Source organism: Coptis chinensis, chromosome 5 (genome assembly GCF_015680905.1).
Source record: "Coptis chinensis isolate HL-2020 chromosome 5, ASM1568090v1, whole genome shotgun sequence".
NCBI lineage: Eukaryota > Viridiplantae > Streptophyta > Magnoliopsida > Ranunculales > Ranunculaceae > Coptis > Coptis chinensis.
In genome coordinates, this window is record NC_141460.1 from 18,823,486 (window position 1) to 18,845,766 (window position 22,281).

The window sequence follows — 22,281 nt, forward strand, 5'->3', positions numbered from 1 at the left end:
TATGTAAATTCAACTGAATATGCATACAAGGCATGAAGATGTTGTTGTTCTTATTTGTTGTAGTTGGCTTTAAGAGATAACTAGAAACAAGGCATGAAAGTCTATGTCACAGATGTCCTAAAACAGTTGGACAACAAGGTCGCTCATCTATTTTTCATCATAAATAGTCCCAAGTTAAGAAAAATTCAAAAAATGGTTATCACGGACTTTGCTTCATGTTGATACTTTGAATTGGGAATGGGCGCACTATGACTCTTTAAGGCCAAGGAACTACGAGAAGAAGAAATACATTCCATTAGAAGATGCTGAAATGTTGGTAAGTGAAATTTTATTTTAAGTTACTATGTAAATCTATATTTACATAGGTCAATTACTATATAAATCTATATTTACATAGGTCAGTTTACAATATATTTACAATGGGACTATTGTAATGCATTTAGCAATCTGCAGAAGCATTAACAACAGCAAAGTAAGTTTTTGGAACCATGCTTGATATAAATTACTGGTTAGGTGATTTTGGATTGTCGGTGAGAGGTGAGCCTTTGGGTTAATGATGTTTTTTGCAGGAAGCTTGTTCTTGTATAAAATCTAATTAGCAGTAATTTCTCTCCTGTTATATGCTTGACATTTGTATACCGGAGGAGTTTTGCATAGACATCGGGCAGACAAAGGAATAGCTTCACTCACTAGCGTCACTCACTCTTAGGTTCGATAAAATGAGTAGTTTTGAGATTATCTGGCCTAGGAATTTTGTTAGAAATTTTAGTAGTGGTCTCGTTTGTTTCAGATAGAGTGCTCTGTACGTTCCATATATAAAGTCACTACATACATGCATGATGTTTGACTTAGGTGCATGCCGCAAGTTGTTGTTGTTGACTCTTTCTAGTTTCTAGTATTAAGATCGAGTTTAAGAGCCTCTAATCACCGGAGGGCACGGACTGAAGAAGCAGCTGTTTACATATTTAACACGACAAGGGGGAAATTGACCCATCACAAATCACAATGTCAATTTTTCTATAGTACTGAAATAATACAAAAATGTTAGAAAAGATACTTTACTTGTCTGGCATATTTCGTACCTTAACTGTAGATACTCATTTTAGAAAATCTAAGCTTGAGAGAAAATATTGGTCTAGCTTTATGTCAAATGTTCAATGGATAATTTAAGTTTACATAGGTCAGTTACTATGTAAATATAGATTTGCATATATATATTTACATAGTTTTGGTAATTTTTTGTTCAATTTAATGCAGCAAGAGAGGGTGGTGGAAGCTATTAGATGTAGGCGTCAGGAGCCAAGGTTGCCAGATGTGGATTTGATGAAAGATATCACAGTTGGAGCATGCCCACAACAAGGAGAATCGTAAGAACTTAACTTCCCAAACTTAAATGTCTTTTTAATCTCTTATCTCTTATCTTAAATTTATTTTTTTTGCATTTTCAGTTCAGATTGTGGTTTCTTTGTCATTTTGTTTGTGAAGGCTATAATATGTGGAAAAGCTATCCAAGATATAACGCTAGAAGCCGCGAAACAATTGAGGGTTAACCTGACATATGAGATCGTATCAAGCCAACAAGAAAAATGGGATCCAAAAGAAGAATGCAAGAAATGAAGAACTGATTTTCCGTATTTCTAGTTGATTACGTTGTGTTTATTTGTGTTAAAACATTAGAACCATTCTAACTCGGGAGTGTTCGATTATGATGTAATGTTACTGTTAATGTGTTGGAGTTGTTTAGTAATGTTCTGCATATTCGCAACTAGCCGGATATGGCGTTTATATATAATGTGGTTCTTTATGCATTTATATTTCTTGTCAATTTCATTTTAATATGTTTTTCAACTCTTTAGGTCGTTATGCTCTTTTAAATGTAATATGTGCTTCTTGATCTTTTAATGTGCAACTGAAAGTAGGTTATGCATTTAGCAAACTGCACAAAGCATTAACAACAGCAAATTAAGTTTCTGGAACCATGCTTGCTATAAATTACTGGTTAGGTGATTTTGGATTGTAGGTGACAGGTGAGCCTTTAGGTTAATGATGTTTTTTGTAGAAAGCTTGTTCTTGTATGAAACTCATCCAGATCAGGCAACTGTTACAATGTAACATTTTTCAGTTTTTGACCCAACAAAGAAAATCTAATTACCAGTAAATTCTCTCCTGTTATATGCTTGACATTTGCATACCGGAGGAGTTTTGCATAGACATCGGGCAGACCCCAAAAGGAATAGCTTCACTCACTCTTGGGTTCGATAAAATGAGTAGTATAGCTTCAATCACTCTTCGCTCTTGTTCATAACCTCCCTTCGATATAACAGCCTCTTGTCCATTTCATTATTTATTACCTTTGTATATGTCCATTTTATGATAAAACCAAGAGTTATCATGCATGCACAAGTTTTGCTCTTTTGTTGTCGTCCAAGGTTGTGCAAATTGGGAAGATGACAAACTAAACTCCTGCAGTGGACAGATTTAGTATATATGAATCCAACTGATCACCATTTCATCTCAAATATTTACTAAATTGGATAGCAAAGCTAGCTCAAACATCTACTAAATTGCAAAGCAAAGCTTTAATGTCTATGTAAATATAGATTTACATATATAATGACTATGTAAATCTAGATTTACATATATTTGGTCTCTCTGGAACTTTTCAATCCCAAAAGGTATTATGTAAATATATATTTACATATATAATGACTATGTAAAAGTACATTTACATAAAGTTGTTAGGTGTCAGGTTAATTTCATCCCCAAAAGTTACTATGTAAAACTATCTTTTCATTCTCCAACTAAAAAACATAACATATAAAATCCAACAAGTTCATCGACATCTTGTTTTTCATATATGAGCAACATCAAAGAATAGATGAAAAATTCATTGAACCGGTACAGAGCATGTTATAGGAGTGGAGCCCACTCTTGGGTTGCGATGGCCATAACAAGGGCCCTTGTTCTTCTTCCTACCTCTTGTAGCACCCGTGCTGTGTTTCCGTTTCTTGTCTGGTCTCCCCATCTTCTTTTTCAGATCCGGAGGTAGTAAATCAGGCACACTTGGTATCTTAGCAGGCAATTTACTGTTCTCCACAGGTACTATAGCTCTTGAATAACTATCACAGAATGTCTGAGAATAGAAAAATTTATCACAGTAGGTATACACATTCAATCCATTAGCCAAAATGGAGCGTAGTGCGTGTGCACAAGGGAATCCTTCGATTCTCCACCAATTACAAGAGCAGTGACTTCTATTCAAGTCAACCAAGTGAGTATGAGTAGCACACACATCAAAAATACCCTCCCTTGACTTGAGAACCACCCAACTTCTCCCCACCTCAATCCTCTCAGCCAATAAAGTTTCCATAGATGGACATAAGATAGTAGTCCAGCTCCTAGCTAACTCCCGCCGATCAGACATCATTTTCATAATTTTTCCACGGATCTTGTCCACCATTGCAGTGATAGGCAAGTGCCGTTCTAGTAGGATCCAAGAGTTGAAGCTTTCCGCAATATTGGAACACATATCGCCATATCTATTTCCTTGAAAATAAGCATTACACCAATGCTCATAACCTATGGTGGACAAAAATGTTTTCACTTGACTGCCGCAAACATCTCGAAAAACAGCCATCACTTTCTCAAACTCATGGTGCATCCCAACATAGGCAAGGTCTGAAAAAGATCAAGGGTATGCAAGCGGAAGCAATGGTTGCTGGGCATAGCTGAATTAAGATTATTTTTAAGGTGCCACAAACAATAACCATGATGAGAATCAGGAAAAACGTGAGGGACACCCACGAGTAGACCATGGTTTCTGTCAGATATAAAAGTTAGCCTATGATCTTTGGAGACCACCAACCTAAGTTGCTTCAAGAACCAATCCCAATTATCATCAATTTAAGAAAGTACAACCGCCATAGCTACTGGAAAAATACATGGAACACAAATAAACATCAATTACTGATTTGGTTTTGCATACCATACTCATTATGAAAACTTAACTCATATATATATAAATAAATTTTCATATGCTAAATTATTATGTAAATATTAAAATGCATAGGCTAAACATCTGATGTGAACGTAAATTTTTATAGTTTATGCTTGTTCAGTTTTACAAACTACTATGAACTACTATGTAAAAATTCACAAACTCAAAAAGACATACCCCCATTTGCATTTTTGGCAGTAGCTGACAAGACACACCCCTTGTATTTTGTTTTCACGAAAGTTCCATCCAAACAAAGCATAGGACGACAGAAGTTAAAGCCGTGAATACAAGCACCAAATGCAACAAATAATCTCTTGAACTTTCCTGTTGTTGATTCCTTTTCCAAAACAACATGACTTCCTAGATTGGTTTCTTTCAGCTTTCCAACATACCAATGTAACTGATGATAAGATAAAGCATAGTCCCCATGTATCTCCTTCAATGCAAGATCTATGCCGGTATGCGCAAAGTAATAATTCAAGTTCACACCATATACCCTTAGAAAATAGTCAATGATTTCATCTGGCTTAATCAAAGGCTTGTCTCTCACCATATCTAAAACAATACTCTTTGCAAGTTTACTATTCAATGGGGGATTGTTAACGTCAGCAAATCCAGCTCCACATGTGTGCTTTGCTTCCATTATCTTTATTTCAAAGAACTTCGGCATCTTATACTTCTTGGATGCGTGAACTCTCCATAGACATCCGGTTTCAGTCTTCAAATAACACTCAGCCGTGACTCTATCAGGATCATTCTTCTTAATAAGAACTCTGTAATTATTAACAAGACAATGGCGTAAAAGCTCAACACGAAAATTGGCAGCATCGCCAGGAAATTTCTGTCCCACACCAGTCAAAATAGGCAACGAAGCGATATTAACATATTTTTCATCGTGTGTAGCAGAAGACATAGAATAACTAGAAGTACAAGAACTAGAAGCCTGAAGAGAGACTTTGGAACTAGAACCAGCGTCACACAAAGCAAAAAATCCTCTTGACGATGTTGTTATAAAAAATGTATCAAGACTTTTAACCAAATTGAAGCAAACAAGGGATTGAAGCTCCGAGTCAGTATCTATCACAATACGCTTTGAATCCCTTACAAAAGACAGTTCTATAGATAATGGAGTAAGGTCTGGCCACTTTTCAGAAATTGTATACTTCAAATCAGAAATCATACCGTTAGTCCCGACATGGACACTCATAATTTGCGTCTCGTACATAATAGCAAAAAGAGCAGTCCCATCCATGTCTGCATTTGCAAAAAACAACAAAATCAAATTGATGAACATATGTAAATGTATTTTTACATAGTCAATATCACTACCGAAACAGTATGTTCAGCAATTTAACTTTTAAATTTTCATGGCCAAATCATGTTATCCAAGCAATTTAACTCAGAAATTCATCGCAAAGAAGATGGAAAAGAGGTGAATCTTTTCAGCGTCTAACCTTTTTTCGTCAATTGAGAATCGTGTTTTCGTCAAGCAGATGAATCGGTGTTCTTCTGGGTAGAAATTATGATGAATATGGAAAAAAGGTAAAAAAGGTAATAAAATAAAATAGGAAATAGAAATCGGACTGGAATTTCGCTGATATTGGAAAGCAGGGAGTTTTTGTGATATGGGACGATAAATAGGGAGGTTATGTGGTATGGCCGATAGGAAGGGGTTTACACTCATCCGGATTCAACCCAAGGGGCTGAGCCCCATTTCTTGGTTTTCTCTCTCGCCCAACTATCTCATCTCCTCTACCGCTCTTCCTCTCAACTTCACACCAATGCTCTGAAAAAGATAATTTGCCGAAGCCTAGAAATGAAAGTTGCTTGAAGGCAAAGACGCTGATCGAAGAAGGAGATGTGTGTGGAAAACAGTCTTAAATTTTACAGATTTAACGGAGAAACTGAGAAAGATATTAACTTTCCACTATTTCAGTGTGGCCATAATGTTGAAATAAGGTTAGGGTTTTCAAATTTCTATTTTACTTAGTTTGAATTTACTAATGTTTTGTGTGAAAAATTGTAACTTGACTGTCAGGCATGATTGATTGAATTGGTCAATTTATGTTTAATTTCTTGTTATGGAAGGTTGGGTGGAGTTATTGTTTTCTTCTTGTGTGGAAAAGATTGAACCAGTTTTGTAGTTGATTTATTTCTTCATATTTGTTTATAAAAATTGTTTCTTTTTTGGTGTGGTTGGGTATCTTGAGTGGTGTTTGTTTAGTTTTGATCGATTTGGTTTTGGTTTTTCTTGGATTCATGGTAGGAGTACCTTTGTTTCTCTGGGTAGGAGAACAAGTCTCGGAGTTCTTGAGTTTTTCAAATAATTTGTCCCCTGTAACAATATTTTTTGATTTATTATGTTGAAATTTAGTTTTATTCTTTAACTCTTGTTTCTCTGTGTTGAAGACTTGAAATGAAATAGCCTTTCAAATTGCTTTTGGCCAAATGGCCAGTGTCTTGACTGATTTAAAGATAATTGCATCATTTCGGAATGGGATTCGACAATAAGTGTATGTTAAACATTTAATCCTTTGTTGGAGAATACTTTGTCATGGTTTATGGTTGTGCGCTCGTATAGCGTATTAAGCATTACAGTCACAGTGAACTAATATGTACTGCAAGCCTTGTTTAACTTATATTGTGAGCACGAATTGAGCTTGTCAATTTTTGAATTAGTATTTGTATAACCTTTTGCAGCATCTTATTTAATCAAACCAAACACTTGTTGAAACCATAGGCTAGGTAGTTGTTACCCAACTATTGGCGCCACTCCAAATCCAACCAAACCAAGCGACTGCTCAAGTAGGTCCTGTCGGAATTCATTGGTTTACGCTACTCATGGTTGGGTAGTAAGGGAAGGAAAAACTTTGTTGTTTTAGCATCTTGATGGTCATTTTAACTGTAAGAATTCTTGAGCGAGCTAGTTATATATTGGTTTGAGTTCAAATCAGTTTGAATTGTTATGGGTTGCTGAACTAATGACGTTCATTAGATTAGCTTTGGGATCTGGTTTTTAATTTACTTGAAACTTGGAATATATTTGTTTCTTCTATGAATGAGACTTCTTTGTGTATGCTAAAGGGACATATTGGGGTCTTTTACGTGGAGTTTTTTTGTACTTAATTAGAATAACAGAAGTTGGTGGTGAGTTTTATGCCATATATTTGTACTCTTGTAGAGTCCAATTCTCAATATATTAGTTGTTTGATGCCTAAGTTATTTGCAACTTGAGTACTTGCTATTCCTTTCTTATGTAGTGTTTCTTTTAGTATTCATTTATTGTAATGTATACATCATTAAGCTGATCCTACTGTAATTAGTTAGTAACTAGACTGGACTTCATGAAATTCATATGTGAATTTTCGGCTACTTGACTACTTGTACTATTTTTCATGTATCCTTGATTTATATTTTAATTATGATTTGAAAGTGTGTATAATCTACTGAAGGCTTCATTTCCCTATAAATGAGAGGTTACACTTGAAGGTGCTAGCTCTTACAAGAAGCTTGATTTGTGTTGGACTGAGTAGTGCATATTGCGGATTTTGGTGTCTAATAGATTTGGTAGTTGTATTAACTATGGGAGTGCTAAGGGTTTAAAACCTTTTAATTTAATTTCTTGTCATTTATAAATTTGGTGACCTGATTTCAAATATCAGGGTGGCGTATTAGTACTTTTTAATCACTTCGTAAAGTTTGTTCAATGGTTTGATCCGGAAGAGTATAATTACATAAAAGTTCAGTAAATCACCTTTTTCTTTGTAGATTCTTCAAGGTATGACTATTCAACATGGGTAGGATCTATCTTATCCTCAACAGAGTGCATTTGACTCATTGGGAGTGTACAAGCTCATCCATGAGTTCAGGTTTCTACTGAATTTATTAACTATTCTACAATTATGAATTGAACAATCCTTAATCATATTGCACATCCTTAATCATACAACTATTCTAGCATCTGAAAATTTTGAAGGCCCAATACTCCTTATAGATGGGTAACCAAATGAAAATACTATATGACATATTTCTAAATTGATCCCAGGCACCTACTTGGAACTTCTTAGCTTCTACTCTAGGTAGAGATGGAGAGATGAGAATTGACTCCACTTGCTACTTCTCAAGGTACTTCTTATGTTATATTCGTAACCTTCAAGTCATTAATAATTGAGAACAATTAAAGGTTAAGTGAAAACTGGAAGTGCACTCTTAAATACCAGGCGAGCATTCTCTCACATGCGTGCATTTTCTATCAAAATACAAGGGATTTGGGGTCCAAAGTTGAGGGACTCACGACATGACTTTCGAAGTGAATGATATCTCGTTCATTGGTATCGTCGCTACCACGGATGATGGACAATTCCTTGAATGGCGAAGATAGTGATCCTTTTACCACCTTTCGTACTACGGGCAGCAGTACAATGCCTTATAATACAGCCAATGGAGTAAGAACTGATGAAGAGAGTGTCCACGATACTGTATTGAGTATGTTCATTGTTAAGGAGGCTGTCACAAAGTTTGGAGGAATAATTGATTAGAAAGCCCATAAAATGCAGGCTAAGGAGGTAAATTTATATCTCAAGACATATCTTAGTATATTAGTATTGTTAACTTAAAAGTTAAACTAAGGGCTGTTTTCATTAATTTTAAATATGAGGAAGTCGTTAAGGCTCTCTACATTCCTCCAATCACTGCTGTTCATTTACTTAATTATATTTATTTGAACTAATTGGGTGTTAAACTTCTGTACATTTTTCACAGCATATGTTTCAAGAAATAGACAATCTTTATATGATAAATTAGGAACTTAGACTGATTTAATGTCCCTTAGTGACCAAGGCTTAATTAAGTATCTATATATTTTTTTGTTTTATCAGTGATGATTTGTTATTTATTAGATTTCTAAATTCAACTATCTGGATGAGTGCAAAAGTGCAAACTCATGGAACTTGAACTTGAACTTGAGAAGTCTGAAGAGGAGCTTTAAAGTATAAAAGACAGGCTCAGTGTTTTACATGAGCGTGAGTTAATATGGAGTCGAGCAAAACATCCATATGTTCTTGAGCGTGAGTACATGAGCGTGACTTGTACATGAGTGTGAGTACTATTCGTCTTAAGCTTGAACTTGATGTATGCATGAAAACAATAATTAAAGTTATTGTTCTACACTTGATATGTTCTTGTAGGGTTCTACTTGGGATCTTCTCCTTCATTGCATTACATACTCTATGGTAAGAACATTGAATTGTCCCCTTTGGCATAGTTTATGCATTATTTATACTATGTAGACTTTATTTTCTTTTTCGTTTTAATTTTGTTAGGCAATTAGGCATATGGGATTAGGCATGCATCTTTGTGTTGGCATGAACTAAATTGTTTAGGAAATCATTCATACAACTATTTAGAGATCCCTTTTTGGTGTTTTTCTTTGGTGGAAAATTTGTGGTGTACTTGCCTGTTCTTTGATAAGCTTTACTCAATCAGACTTTCATCATTTGCTGTCTCGAAATTGACTCTAGTGAATCTCAGTTAAGTTGGTAAAGTTAAATACTTTGTTAAACCAATTTTTTGTTAACTGTAAGTACACATTGAGACTGCAAATTGCATGATTGAAATAGCTATGAGGATTTAGTATAGAAATGCAGGTCTGAAATTTGGTTAAACAATTGATTGCCATGGGCCAGAGAATCAGGCCCAAAACCCAATTCTTTCAGTCCAAAAAGGCTTCTTCAGCTGCAGTTAGCTTAAACAGACTTTTCGTCCACTTCTCCTCCTCTGATTGGGTCAAGTCTTAGACCATTGGAAAGCTCTTTCCGAGCCGGTCGTTTTGACATAAGGTAGGCTCAATTCCGAGGTCTGAGTCCAAAGATACGGCCTTCGGAAGTTCTGGCACGACTTTTATGTCTTTGTTTACGCCCGCGTCGACTTTTCAGCTTTTGAACGGGCTTTACAAAGGCTTTGTCTTCTTGAATCTTGGCCTTTAATCACGGAACTCCTTAGGAACCGACCTTTGCTCCTTTATCTCGCTAAAGTGGCATATTTCTGCACATCATGAACTTTGAAGCCTGAAATGCATAAAAAACACGTAATTAGTATTAACTCTTAATTATTACTCACATAATTGGTCTAAAAGTATGATGGTTAAGGGGTTAAAACTACAGTTTTGGGCTCTTATCAATGCTCAACCAAACATCTTTATTCCTTCAATCCATGATGGCGGCGCCATTTGAAGTTGCAGTTGTGGGAGTTTTCAAAAGATATTGAATGAGGTTCACCATAAATTGTTTAGAACTTGGATGAAAGGGAGTCTTGAAGGAGAAAAGGTAGGTGTCTTAGCTTTAGGACTTGTTTTGCTAACTCTAGTTGTATGGAAGAACATTAGAAAAGACTATTTCATTGAAAGATTTATTGAAAGAACAAACATTGAAATAAATGACTTGATTGAATGAAGAATAAACTTGAAAGAAATAACTTGATTAAATGAAGAACAAAAACTTGAAGAAATAACTAGATTGGAAATGAAGAACAAAAAGTAATTAACTTGAATGTAAATGACTTGAAAATAAAATCCTACATGATAGTAGAATAAGTCTAGGTGCATTCTCTCATCCTACTTTTGAGTTCTTATACCCCCTACTTTTACAAAAGTATGATTTTCCATCTCCCATTACATTGAGACACCTCACCAAGTTTGCTTTATGCTTTTCCTTTTTGCTTTTCCCTTTTGCTTTTTGATTTCTTCTTAATCAAGCTAGGTTTTAGAGAAAACCTTCTTTTATGTCAAGGACATCTATCTCTGGTCTTCTGAGTTAAGGACTTGACTTTCAGCTCTCTGGTTTGGAGTCCTTGATCGACCTTTGACTTTGTCTTTTTCAACACTTTTTCATAGCAACTTTGAGTCTTTATAATAAGCGTAAATAAGGCTCCTTTTGGTGCTAAGATGTAGCTTTTATGATAAGTGGTATGAATTGCTCTGTAACCTGAAAAAGGCAATAAAAACTATGAGTTGTCTTTTCATTATGCATAAGAAGGGCTGTAATGCAGTAATGTAAGGATAATAAAACACACATTTGGGAGCTGATCAGAGCATTCTTGCTACACATATAAATAGCGCCTTCAACAGCCTTGAAACACGTCTTTTGCTACTGGAAAACTTATACGAGTACTGGTCTAGGTCTAAGAGGTGCATTGTGAAGTCCTGTAAAAATGTAACCTGATTAGTCAAAGAGGTTAAGAATAAGGGTTAGGGTTTTTTTTTTTTTTTTTTACTATGGCTTCGTGTTAGGCTTGGATGTCAGGCCTGTGGTCTGATAGTGAAACGGGCTTCGGTAGTAGGTGGGCTTATTAATTTTACTACTAAAATATTTTCAAACTAACAGCTAGGCAACTTAAGAATTGAGGGAGGTTGTTCGTGCATGCATGTTCCTTAATTAAATAACCCCAATCCTTTAAGTTTTCTAGACACCGTAAGTACGAAAAAAATTCGGTGAATTTTGGTATTGTGTGATGGGCTTTGGTAGTGGGTGGGCATATGAGTATCGTACTGTACTCGTCAGAAGATATTGCAATTTATGTAAAAAAATTAAATTATTCTACTGGACATAGGGGGCGGTCGTGCCTTGAAACAGGGCAATAATGGCGCAGGTTGCACTGGTTGACTGAGCGCAGGGCGCACTTTAGACATGCAATTTAAAGAGGAGCACGCGCTCTAACAAAATTATAGTAGGCTGGATTTTTTCTAGTTAATTCACTATGTTGCAAGGAGTTGGTTTTTCAACTTGTATGCACAACCCTGTAGCAGAGAAGAAAATCTCAGTAACGAATCCAATAAATAGGTAAAAAAACAACGAAAACGTAATATGTAAAACTAAATGGGTAGGAAAATGGGTTTTTCCAGTAGATTTCACAGGTTGATATCGGTCTTGATGATACTAAGATGGTAGCGGCGCCATTTGATAACTAGTAAACACAGTTAATGAATCTACTAACTATTCTTACGCTATCAATTAATCCACTCTTAGTTATCAAGACACTAATGATTTCGAACAATGGTTTCTAATGAAAATTAAGTCCGAGTAATGATTTTTAACTATACTAATATGAAATAGTGTTGAAATTATGATTTAACTACTAAACTACTCAAGAAACACTTAATTTTATACAAGGATGAGATATAGAAGAAGCTAATCCACCTATATGATTCATAAAACTACTTAACTTACTTATTGAATATAAAACTATAACATTTACAATGAAACACGAGGTTTCAATATAAAGTCTTAAGCTTTAGATTAATCCCTAGTAAATTCAAGGTATCTATAAGCATGAATATACTAGCATGAGAGATTAGAATCTTGATCAGCTCCCAAATATGCGTTTTATTACCCGTATATTGCTGTATTACAGTCCCTCTTACACTTACCGAAAAGACAACTCATAGCTTTTACTGCCCTTATTTGGTTAAGAAGTATTTCAGATCACTTATCATAAAAGTTGCATCTTAACACCAAAAGGAGCCTTAATCACGCTTATTATGAAGATCAGTAGCTGGTGTGGAAAAGTGCTGAATAGGTCAAAGTCAATGATCAAAGTTAACAGTCAAAGGACTCAAATCAGAAAACCAAAGATGGAGGCCCTTATTTAAAATTATGAAGACTTATCCCTAAACCTACCTTGGTCAAGAAGGCACCCATAAAGCAAAAGCAAAAGTGAAAGGGGTGAGGTGTCTAGTTTAGAATGGATGAGGGCAAATCTGTAAATGGCAAAAGTAGGGGTATATAAACAAAAAGCAAAGGAGAGAGAACTCATCCATTGTCTTAGGATCCAAACCATTTGGTTTGTTTATTTCCTTGTCTTGTTTTTCAATTTATGTTTTCAATTTCTTATTATTTCATTTCCTTTATTTCAATCAACTTGTTATTTCATTTCTTTTATTTCAATCAACTTGTTATTGTTCCTTGTTTCAATCTTCATCTTGTTTGCTTGTTTCATTTCAATGTTTTAATCAATCTTCATTTCATGTTTTCAAGTCATTTTAATCAACAATCAAAGTTTTCAAGTTTATTAGCTTAAAACCATTATAAGATTCAAGAGTCTACCTTTCTTCTTCTATCTCCCTCACTCAAACTCTAAATAATTTAGGATGAACCTCAACTTCTATCTAAACTCTTTTGAAGTATACTTCCACCAATACTAAAGTTTCAAATAGTGCCGCCGTCATGGATTGATGGAGTGAGAGTGATTGGTTGAGAATCTAAGAAGGGAGCATCATTCTCACCTCTCCATTTCTTTTCTTTTTTTTTCGTCATTTTATTTTTATTGTTTCTCTGTACTAAGATACCTTTTGCAAAACAGGTTGCGGGACAACAAAGGTGGAAAGGAGCTGATCAAACAGGTGAAAGACGACCGCCGTCCAGTTCATTTGTGACACATAGTTGTACTCCGAGCCCGAATTTTGTAATAGAGTAGGAGAAAATAGTGGAACTTGTTTGTAATAGATAGTGATACAAAGAAAAACGAAAAAAAAAAAAAAACTTGGTTTTTGATTGATTTCTTGTGATGAACAGAGGTTAAACTTGGTTTAAGTTTAACATTTACCAAGGGATTAGAGTTTTAATTGCATTGGGAAGTTCAAGTGTGTGAGGCAAGTTGTGGATCATAGCTCACACACTTTGAATCAACTTGGTAATCAACACTCTAAGTCTAATTGACTCTAGTTAATCTAGGAGATTAATCTAAAACTAGTTAATTAGATTAGTATAATCTTAGTTTAGTTTTAAGTTTGAGCTCTTGAAGGCAAAGTTGTATAAATTGTCAAAAACCCAACTTGTGGGCTTTTTAAGTGGGCCTTTATTTGTAACTTAAAACTTGATAAAGTTCGGAAGGTTGGGCCTTATTCTCAGATCAAGCGACAATTGACGTCGTCTTCTCCTTAAAGCAGTGTGTAGGCATGGCTTGAGAGATAACTTCTAAACCTCCTCGAAGCCCAAGTAAGAGGATATTTGTGTGTTCAAGCATGCTTACATGATTGTTTGAAATTTAATTTCCGCACTGCAATTTACATTCGCGCATAAGGCTGAACCCGAGCCATAACAACCATTGGGAAGTTATTACCCAATGTAGGTAAAATTGGACGTTGCTTAATTCTTGAAAGCCCTAGACAAAAAGAAATTAATTAAAATCAATCAACTAGAGCCCAAGTAGTCACGCTTCTCCAGAAAAGGACAAAAATATAGTCATGAGGATTTAGATTAATCAGTTACCAGATTCTGGTGGACTAACTACCTTCCTCACTCCCCTCCCCCAGATTCATCGTGGGTGAGATTTTTGTCAGCACACCACTTGGTGAAGTGACTGCGTACTCTTCTGAGACGTGTAGTAGAGCCATCCTAGTTTTTCACTCAACTGTTCCTCTAAACAAGGCATACTAAAATATAGACCAAAAGCAAAGTTTTGAAAACTCCATATTTGCAAAAAAACGAATTTCGATTGCTTAAGCATACACTACACCGTTTGCACATGTTAGGATAGTTTTGGGGTCTTGCTAAAATTGTATGATATTGTGTTTAGGCACTTCTAGTATTAGCAAGAATAAAACTTACTCACGTAGAAGAGTTCGTCAAACTAGACAATCTCCTATTTCTAGTCCTCCATCACTTAGGATGGCTGACGAAGTAGTGCAAGCTGAAGAGCCTCTCTCCAACTTCTACACACTGTTGCAAGATGAACCTCCATCTTGTATACGACTCACACCGCTTACAAGCAATTTTAGGATTCCACCGAATGTGTTCAATCTTCTTCCAGTCTTCCACGGGTTAGAACTCGAGTTACCGTACGAGCATCTATGCCGGATACATGAAGTATGTAATACCTTTCATCATCCGGGCGTCACTGACGACCAGGTTAGGCTACGAGTGTTTCCTTTCACTCTAGCTAGCAAGAGTCACGCTTGGCTTCTCTCACATAAGGCTAACTCTTTTGATACATTGGAAAAGGTTGTGTTCTCTTTCATGAAGAAGTACTTTCCGCCGAAGAAAACAGAAGAGATAAGAAGTAAGATACAATTTTTCAGACAGAGTCCAAGTGAGACATTTTCCGAAGCATGGGACAGATTCTTTGACTTACTCCATTCATGTCGTCACCATAAACTAGAAAAATCCACTCTTGTCCAATGTTTCTTCAAAGGCCTTCTCCCAAAACACAAAGTAACCCTCGACATCCTGAGTAATGGTAATTTTTTGGATAGAGGTGCAACCAAAGCTTTAACATTTCTTGAAAACCAAGCTGAAAAGAGTATCCATTGGGGTGACATAAACAATTCCAGGATAGCCCAACCCAGTATAACCAAGGCTAGTAGTATTTTTTAGATAAAATCAGATCTAGAAATCAAACCCCTAATAGAAACCCTCACAAGAAATATAGATGTCCTCACAACCAAACAAAAAGACCAAACCCCTCATCATGTCATGAATGTAAATACCTTACCATGCAATTTCTATCTAAGCTTAAACCATATAGATGCCACCTGTACCTTGATCACAAACCTATTATCACTTCAGCCAGAAGAAGTATGTGCTTTCTATGTACCGAATGCACCATGGAGACAACATCCAAACTTCACATGGACCAACATTCCTCAAAACCAAACACCACCAGGTTTCAACAAACCAACAAATACCTTTAGACAAGGGCAAGGACAAGGTACCTATAACAATCAGAACAGAGCATCGGTTCCATCCAAGTTTAACCAGAACTATCAAAACCCACCTATCAACAACCAAATAGACCTAGTCCCCGTTACACCATCAACTAGTGTCCAAACAGATAAACACACCAAAATAATATTATCTGTCATGCAACAGCAAACCTAAATCCTAGCTCCATGCAACAATCTCTAAACTTGTTAGTCCAAAATAAAACCAAGAAGGGTGTGTTCCCAAGTCAAGCTAATCCTAATCGTAAACAATCAAACACAGCCTTTGAAGCAACAAGTGACGTGAATGAAGCTGGAGCGCGAAAAAATCTTTCTTAATCATCTCATCTACGAGGATTGACTCCTCTTGTTTCGATGTATTCCTTTCCTATTCCATTCCATCTTTTGGTTTAAGGGGATACATCAATAAGGTAACCGAACCTCTCCACTTGGTGGGTGTGGTTGTAACTGCCAGAGCCTTAGTCCACAGTATATCTCGTATATTCTTTGTAAAACACTTTTTACTCGTCGTTGGAGTAAGTGTGAACCTGTGTAGAGAGTATACAATTTTTCTTTTCTTTATTTTACACTTCTTTTTCAAAAATGTTTGATTTCTTTATGCTATTAATGATAGATTCTCGATACATCAATAGTTAAGTGATTTTTTTCAAAATGGGCAATGGATTTTACACAGACTAACCCCTAGAACTATGCAATCTAGGGGCGGTTTGAGATCAGCTTTGCTTAATAAGGGTCGCCTATATCATCGAGCTATTCGCCCGCCGGGTCAGGACATTCCATGTCTTCCGTAGTAAATCTCCCAACTCATGTAGCTGAAGTTCTATCTGTCTAGATTGGGTTCGCAACAGAGCCGACACAAAAGTTGCTTAAGATATCTGTTATGATTTGTTTTAAAGTAGTAACATCTAGAATCACTACTTTTGAGTATGAGTTTCTTAAAACATCTCTCTATAGTTTTCAAAACCAGAAGATATAAAAAATGAAAGTTACGTTGGGAGTAACCAAAATGATACCGGATTAAGATATAATTTTATATTCTTGGCAAACCTCTATATAGATAGAGATAAATTTTGAATGAGAAAACAAACCCAAAAATAAAAAAAAAACGAGGCGTCTCTAAACGAGAATTAAACAAATAAAGTAACCCAAAGTGAAACTATTCTCTGTTTCATTCTATCTTTTTGCCTCTACCTCTCTATTTTGTCTCGAGAATCTGACTTTAAAAGACTAAAAAATTTCCAAAAATTTGAAAATTTTCCTTTCTTAAAAATCTTTTCCCTCTCATTTAAATATTTTCTCCTTCTAATCTCTCTTGTTTATGAAAAAAACTTTTCAAAAATGTCTTCTATAACAAACAAAAACTCTCCACCTAGCAAGACTAGATGGATCAGCTTCAATGATCGTGTGCAGGCACTTCCTAGAGAACTATAGCTTAAGATATGGACACATATAACGAAAATCATTCCTAGTTTAGATAAGAGTTCATACGCACGTAAGAGACGAGCTAAGAGAGAAGGCTGGTGCTTGAATTGTCAAACACCAACTTGCCCTGGTCTTCAATCTCATAACAATCCTATTTATAAAGTCTACATGTGTTATCCCCCAGTGCATTATGCTCGGTCTAGAGAGTAATCCAGCCATCTGGTTGGGATTGACTCGAGTTTTCAAAAACTTCCAAGTCTTGGGGATCTGACTTTAAACGACCCACATTTTTAAAATTTTTGTCAAACTTATTCAAAACCCAAAAAAATTAATTAAAATTTTCTTTCTATTATCTGTACATATTTTCCTGCAGTTCCTGTATAGTTCTTTCCATCATCTGTTTCTCATCTATCATTGGATATAAGTGTATCCTATATTGTTACGTTACATTTTCGATGCTAGTCATTTTGGTACCTCACAGGTCAAGATCGGATAAGTAACGAAGCATGGATCGGCTCTGGAAGTTGGCAAGGCACTGAGGATGATATCGAAATTTCCTGATTTCATTTGGGCTTGGGCCAAAATTTTAATTTCTTAAAAGAGGCACGTGCCATCAAACCTTTAACCCCACACGATCGCCCTTTCCCTTCTTCTCCATCCCAAAATTTCCCAACCCTAGCCACCCCACTTAACTCGCGCTCGCCCCCTACTGTACTCGCGGTCGCGACCTCACCCCGACACACCATCATTCAATTTTTTCACAGCCTTCCCCAAATTCAACCCCCATTCCAACTCAAAATCCCAAATTTTCAAATCCCTACTTTAAATGGCTCGAATTCTTAAAATCGTGCCGGAGCAAAATTTTCAAGACCTCTTCTATTCTGATCTGTTTGAAGTGCACTTCAAGGCTGAGATCAGAAGAAGAGGATGAGAACCCTTGGTTTTGTTGGAAGAGGCGGCTTATTATCCCTCTCTTACTCTTTTATTTTATAATTGCATGCTTAGAGGGGAAGATGACCGTGTTACGGTTGTTAGGGATGGCTGCTCGCTAGAGCTCACCAAGGAGGTGGTGAGTGGTGTTCTGGGGATTCCTCTGAAGGCCTATGTTTAGATGGAACAGTACCCAGAAGGAAAGGCCATTGATGTGATGATGGTAGAGACACTTCTTGAAGGGGTTAAAAACCCTAAGTCTCACTGTGATTATCAGAGTTCACTGTGAAGGAACCAATTAGCAGTATCTCAATGGACAACATACAACCTGCTAGGCTCAGCCAAGCCTTCGGATATAGGTAAGGCAATGCTTCATATTTTGTGGATTCTTCAAGAGCAAAAGAACAATTTTTGCATCGTCTCATTTATCTTCGAGCATCTCTACAAACCGAAGAAGACATCTGCCCCTCTACCATTGCTGGTCACCAAGATCATGCAACACGGGTTCTAAGCACCAGACACCCTAGTGGAGGTCAAGGACGCTACCACAGGTCCTATCTATGCCCACTATGACCAGAAGTCATGGCTTCTACTTGAAGCCAGAGCCACTGAGCAAGCACGCCCGACTAAGAAGGTGGATTACTTTGCTAACGATGCCACTCGATAGTTCACTCAGCCTATGGACATAATTCACTTCCTCCATGGAGGCCAGAGGATTCTCCACCAGCTCAGGGAAACTCAGGGTAATATCATAGCAGAACAGCAGAATATCAGAGCCGAACAACATACCCTTAGAGAGGAGCAGCAGACCTTCCAGCAGGAGTAGCGACGTTTTTAGCACAGCGTCACTAGAACACTAAATACCATTAAAGACGCGCTCCCGCGTAGTGATAGAGCATTAAAGACTCACTTATGCCAAAATTTTCCATTTTTTCTTTCATGCATGTTTTCAAAAATACAAAAACCCAAAAAGATTTTATAGTAGAATAAATATCCCTAATATAATAAACCATGTATTTCTCATTCTATATCAAACAACCCACACCTCAAACTTATTTGGGGGTGGCGCATTTTCATCATGAAGAACAGAATACATGTTTATCGTCGTTTTTTCTCATGTTTCTATGGTAATCTCTTTCCTTATCTCTTTATACTTTGAGGACAAAGAATAGTTCTATCATAGAGTTGGTATAGTAATATTTTGTAAAAACTAGGCATTTTCTATATAATAGTATATTTCTTCGTTTCAAAAAAAAATTCGAAAAAGACTAAAAATATTTTTTTGTTTAGTATTAAAAAGTCTTGTTTCCTTTTTCTGTGATAAATAAAAAGTTTAAAAGTCTCATTATAGCAATATAGTAAGGACTTGTTCTTCATACTTAGACTAATATATGTACAATAGTTTCTACATCTTTTCATAAATGGCATGCATAAGCATTTATGTATATATAGCAGTAAGTTTCCAAAGCCAATGTTATAACAATTAAGTTGCATATCCTGTTAGAATCTAGGCAAAAGCCTCATCTGAATGATTATTGAGTGATGACACAAAGGATGTCCAAATAGAAAGACCACACATCCACTTGTTTGATCACCACGCCATATCCTATGAGGGAATTTAGGCCTTTTTTGGATCGATATAGCCAAATAAACGTTAAAAACCCAAAAATATAGTTTTCCTCTAGTAGCCCTCTTGAGCCTTCACCCTTTCTAAAAGCCTTTTTATTCTTCACTAATAATTCCTAACCCATCACAACACACAATAAAAAGCTTACCTAGCTGATGAGTTGAAAACTGGATGGTTATCAGAAAAAGAGAAGAGAAGACCTTGTATAAAAACAGAACAATTATTTGCTTTAGAAAGAAAAGAAAAGAAAGACCCATCCAAAACCAAAACTCTAAAAATCCAAAGGAGTAAAAAATCGAATCTCCCAAAAATTTAAAATCATATGGAGTCACAAAGCCAAAGGGCTAAAAAAATGTATCAAAATTCGAAAGCAAAAGAACAAAACGAGGTTCTTCTCTAGTTACAAGTAAATTGAATATCCAGTTTCTCATCTCATCAGATTTTGTTTTTCCCTTCCTTTTTCCTTCTAAACCATAACCCTAGCCCCGTAACTCCTAATAAAAGACTTCTAGCTCGATTAGGAATAGGATGGTGTGATAGTAAGTAGCAAGCGTGATCAGTCAACCTCGGTTCCTTTGGAAGTCATTTGAGTATGCGAGGAATATAAGTGCCCACTGCACTTGAAGAATGAACCTTGAGTGAATCTATCAGAGAGTTGTGATTGCAACACACCCCTGTGAGAACCCAACTTAAGGAAGCTATCCAAAAAGCTCAGGAACAACTCTGCTTTTGCATTTCATTTCTCATGTTTTGTATAATTATCTTTAGATGCATAAATTACTGTAAATATTTTATTTTGAGTTCAAAGGAGCTTGTCCTTATTCACCGCTAATGAGATGTATGAACTTCTGAGAATAAATAAGGAAACAAGACACTTTGTACTAAATAGAAAAAGTTTGTGAGTACCTTCACTCGAAAACTCTCACGAGGCTTAAAGCTCGTCCACTAGGGAATTCCTAGTGGTTTAAGGCCTTGTTGCATATGGTTAATGCAATCGCACTCTACGAAGCAAGATTAGTATAACTGATAATAAATCACTAATTTGTGATCTTAGTTTTTTCTCATTCTTGCTTGAGAACAAGCAAGATGCTATTTGGGGGGTGTTGATCAGCTCCCAAATGTGTGTTTTATTACTCGTATATTGCTGCATTACAATTCCTCTTACGCTTAACGAAAAGACAACTCATAGCTTTTACTGCCCTTTTCAGGTTAAGGAGTATTTCATACCACTTATCATAAAAGCTGCGTCTTAACACCAAAAGGAGCCTTAATCACGCTTATTATGAAGATTAGTAGCTTCTGTGGAAAAGTGCTGAAATGGTCAAAGTCAACAGTCAAAGGACTCAAATCAGAAGACCAAAGATGGAGGCCCTTATTTCAAATTATGAAGACTTATCCCTAAACCTAACTTGGTCAAGAAAGCACCAATAATGCAAAAGCAAAAGCAAAAGTAAAAGGGGTGAAGTGTCTAGTTTAGAATGGATGAAAGCAAATCTGTAAATGGCAAAAGTAGGGGTATATAAACAAAAAGCAAAGGAACGAGAACTCATCCATTGTCTTAGGATCTAAACCATTTGGTTTGTTTACTTTATTGTCTTGTTTTTCAATTTATGTTTTTAATTTCTTGTTATTTCATTTTCTTTATTTCAATCAACTTCTTATTGTTCTTTGTTTCAATTTTCATCTTGTTTGCTTGTTTCATTTCAATGTTTTAATCAATCTTCATTTCATGTTTTCAAGTTATTTTAATCAACAATCAAAGTTTTCAAGTTCATTAGCTTAGAACCATTCTAAGATTCAAGAGTCTACCTTTCTTTTTCTATCTCCCTTACTCAAACTCTAAACAATTTAGGATGAACCTCAAATTCTATCTAAACTCTTTTGAAGTATACTTCCACCAAGACTAAAGCTTTAAACCTTCACAAATCTCTTTAATTAATGAAGTTTCTAATTTCTAGTTCAACTCTTATGATATTTATCTCTAAACAATCATGAGAATCAAACTTGAAACACTAATTAATACACAATAACCAAGACAAACAGTTTTAATCCTCACATAGGCTTCATAAACCTCCTCTATTTGGAGGTTTAGCCTTGTGTCATTAGATTTTCTATACTTAAACAATGAAACTAAGACATAATAATAAAAGGAATTGATTGAATTGAAGAAAGAATGGTTTTTAATGGAGGTTGGAGGCTACAATTAAAAACCCTAGTTACTTAACCCTAAACTAATCTGAACTACACTAAACTAAAGAAAGGGGGGCTAGAAGACAGGAGTTAAGTTTAGCCTTAATCATCTTTATATAAGAGAGAATTAGGTTTACATTTTCGTGCATAGGCCTGGAGGTTAGACTTTGGGCCTCTAAAGTGAGCCCAAGGTCCATTAGGTTAAGTCTAAAGGAACCAATGTTGTTGGAAATTACTTCTGTGCCCTTTTTGTCTATTTTTACAACTCTGATTGGATCAAGGATAGATCCATTGCAAAACTTGTTTCGAGCGGGTTGTTTTGACACAAAGTAGGCCAAATTCTGAGGTCCGAGTCCAATTATATGCCATTCTGAAGCTCTGATGGCTCTTTATCTTTTCTTC

The 22,281-nt window shown here is 35.9% G+C and overlaps 1 protein-coding gene and 2 long non-coding RNA genes across 3 annotated transcripts; 2 read left to right on the plus strand and 1 right to left on the minus strand.

The window, feature by feature from the left end:
- Positions 1-209: 209 nt before the first annotated feature.
- LOC147496987 (uncharacterized) lies at positions 210-1,716 on the plus strand. Its single transcript, XR_015194584.1, has 3 exons — positions 210-316; positions 1,258-1,367; positions 1,449-1,716. It is a non-coding gene; the product is annotated as an uncharacterized LOC147496987 (long non-coding RNA).
- Positions 1,717-2,887: 1,171 nt separating this feature from the next.
- LOC147496988 (uncharacterized) lies at positions 2,888-5,249 on the minus strand. The gene is made up of 2 exons (XM_086562720.1): positions 4,166-5,249; positions 2,888-3,678 (listed from the first exon to the last, which is right to left on the minus strand). Exons 1-2 carry the CDS (start codon positions 5,247-5,249, stop codon positions 2,888-2,890), a joined length of 1,875 nt encoding a protein of 624 aa, XP_086418846.1.
- Positions 5,250-8,951: 3,702 nt separating this feature from the next.
- LOC147496989 (uncharacterized) lies at positions 8,952-13,462 on the plus strand. Its single transcript, XR_015196540.1, has 3 exons — positions 8,952-9,094; positions 9,184-9,228; positions 13,352-13,462. It is a non-coding gene; the product is annotated as an uncharacterized LOC147496989 (long non-coding RNA).
- Positions 13,463-22,281: the final 8,819 nt, after the last annotated feature.

What these genes read in the sequence shown, in the direction of transcription:
- LOC147496988 (XM_086562720.1), bottom strand. Translation starts at nt 5,249, where the DNA reads ATGGATGGGACTGCTCTTTTTGCTATTATGTACGAGACGCAAATTATG. An exon ending in TGCAAATGGGGGTATGTCTT is followed by an intron (nt 3,679 to 4,165) that starts TTTGAGTTTGTG and finishes GATCTTTTTCAG; the next exon opens with ACCTTGCCTATGTTGGGATG.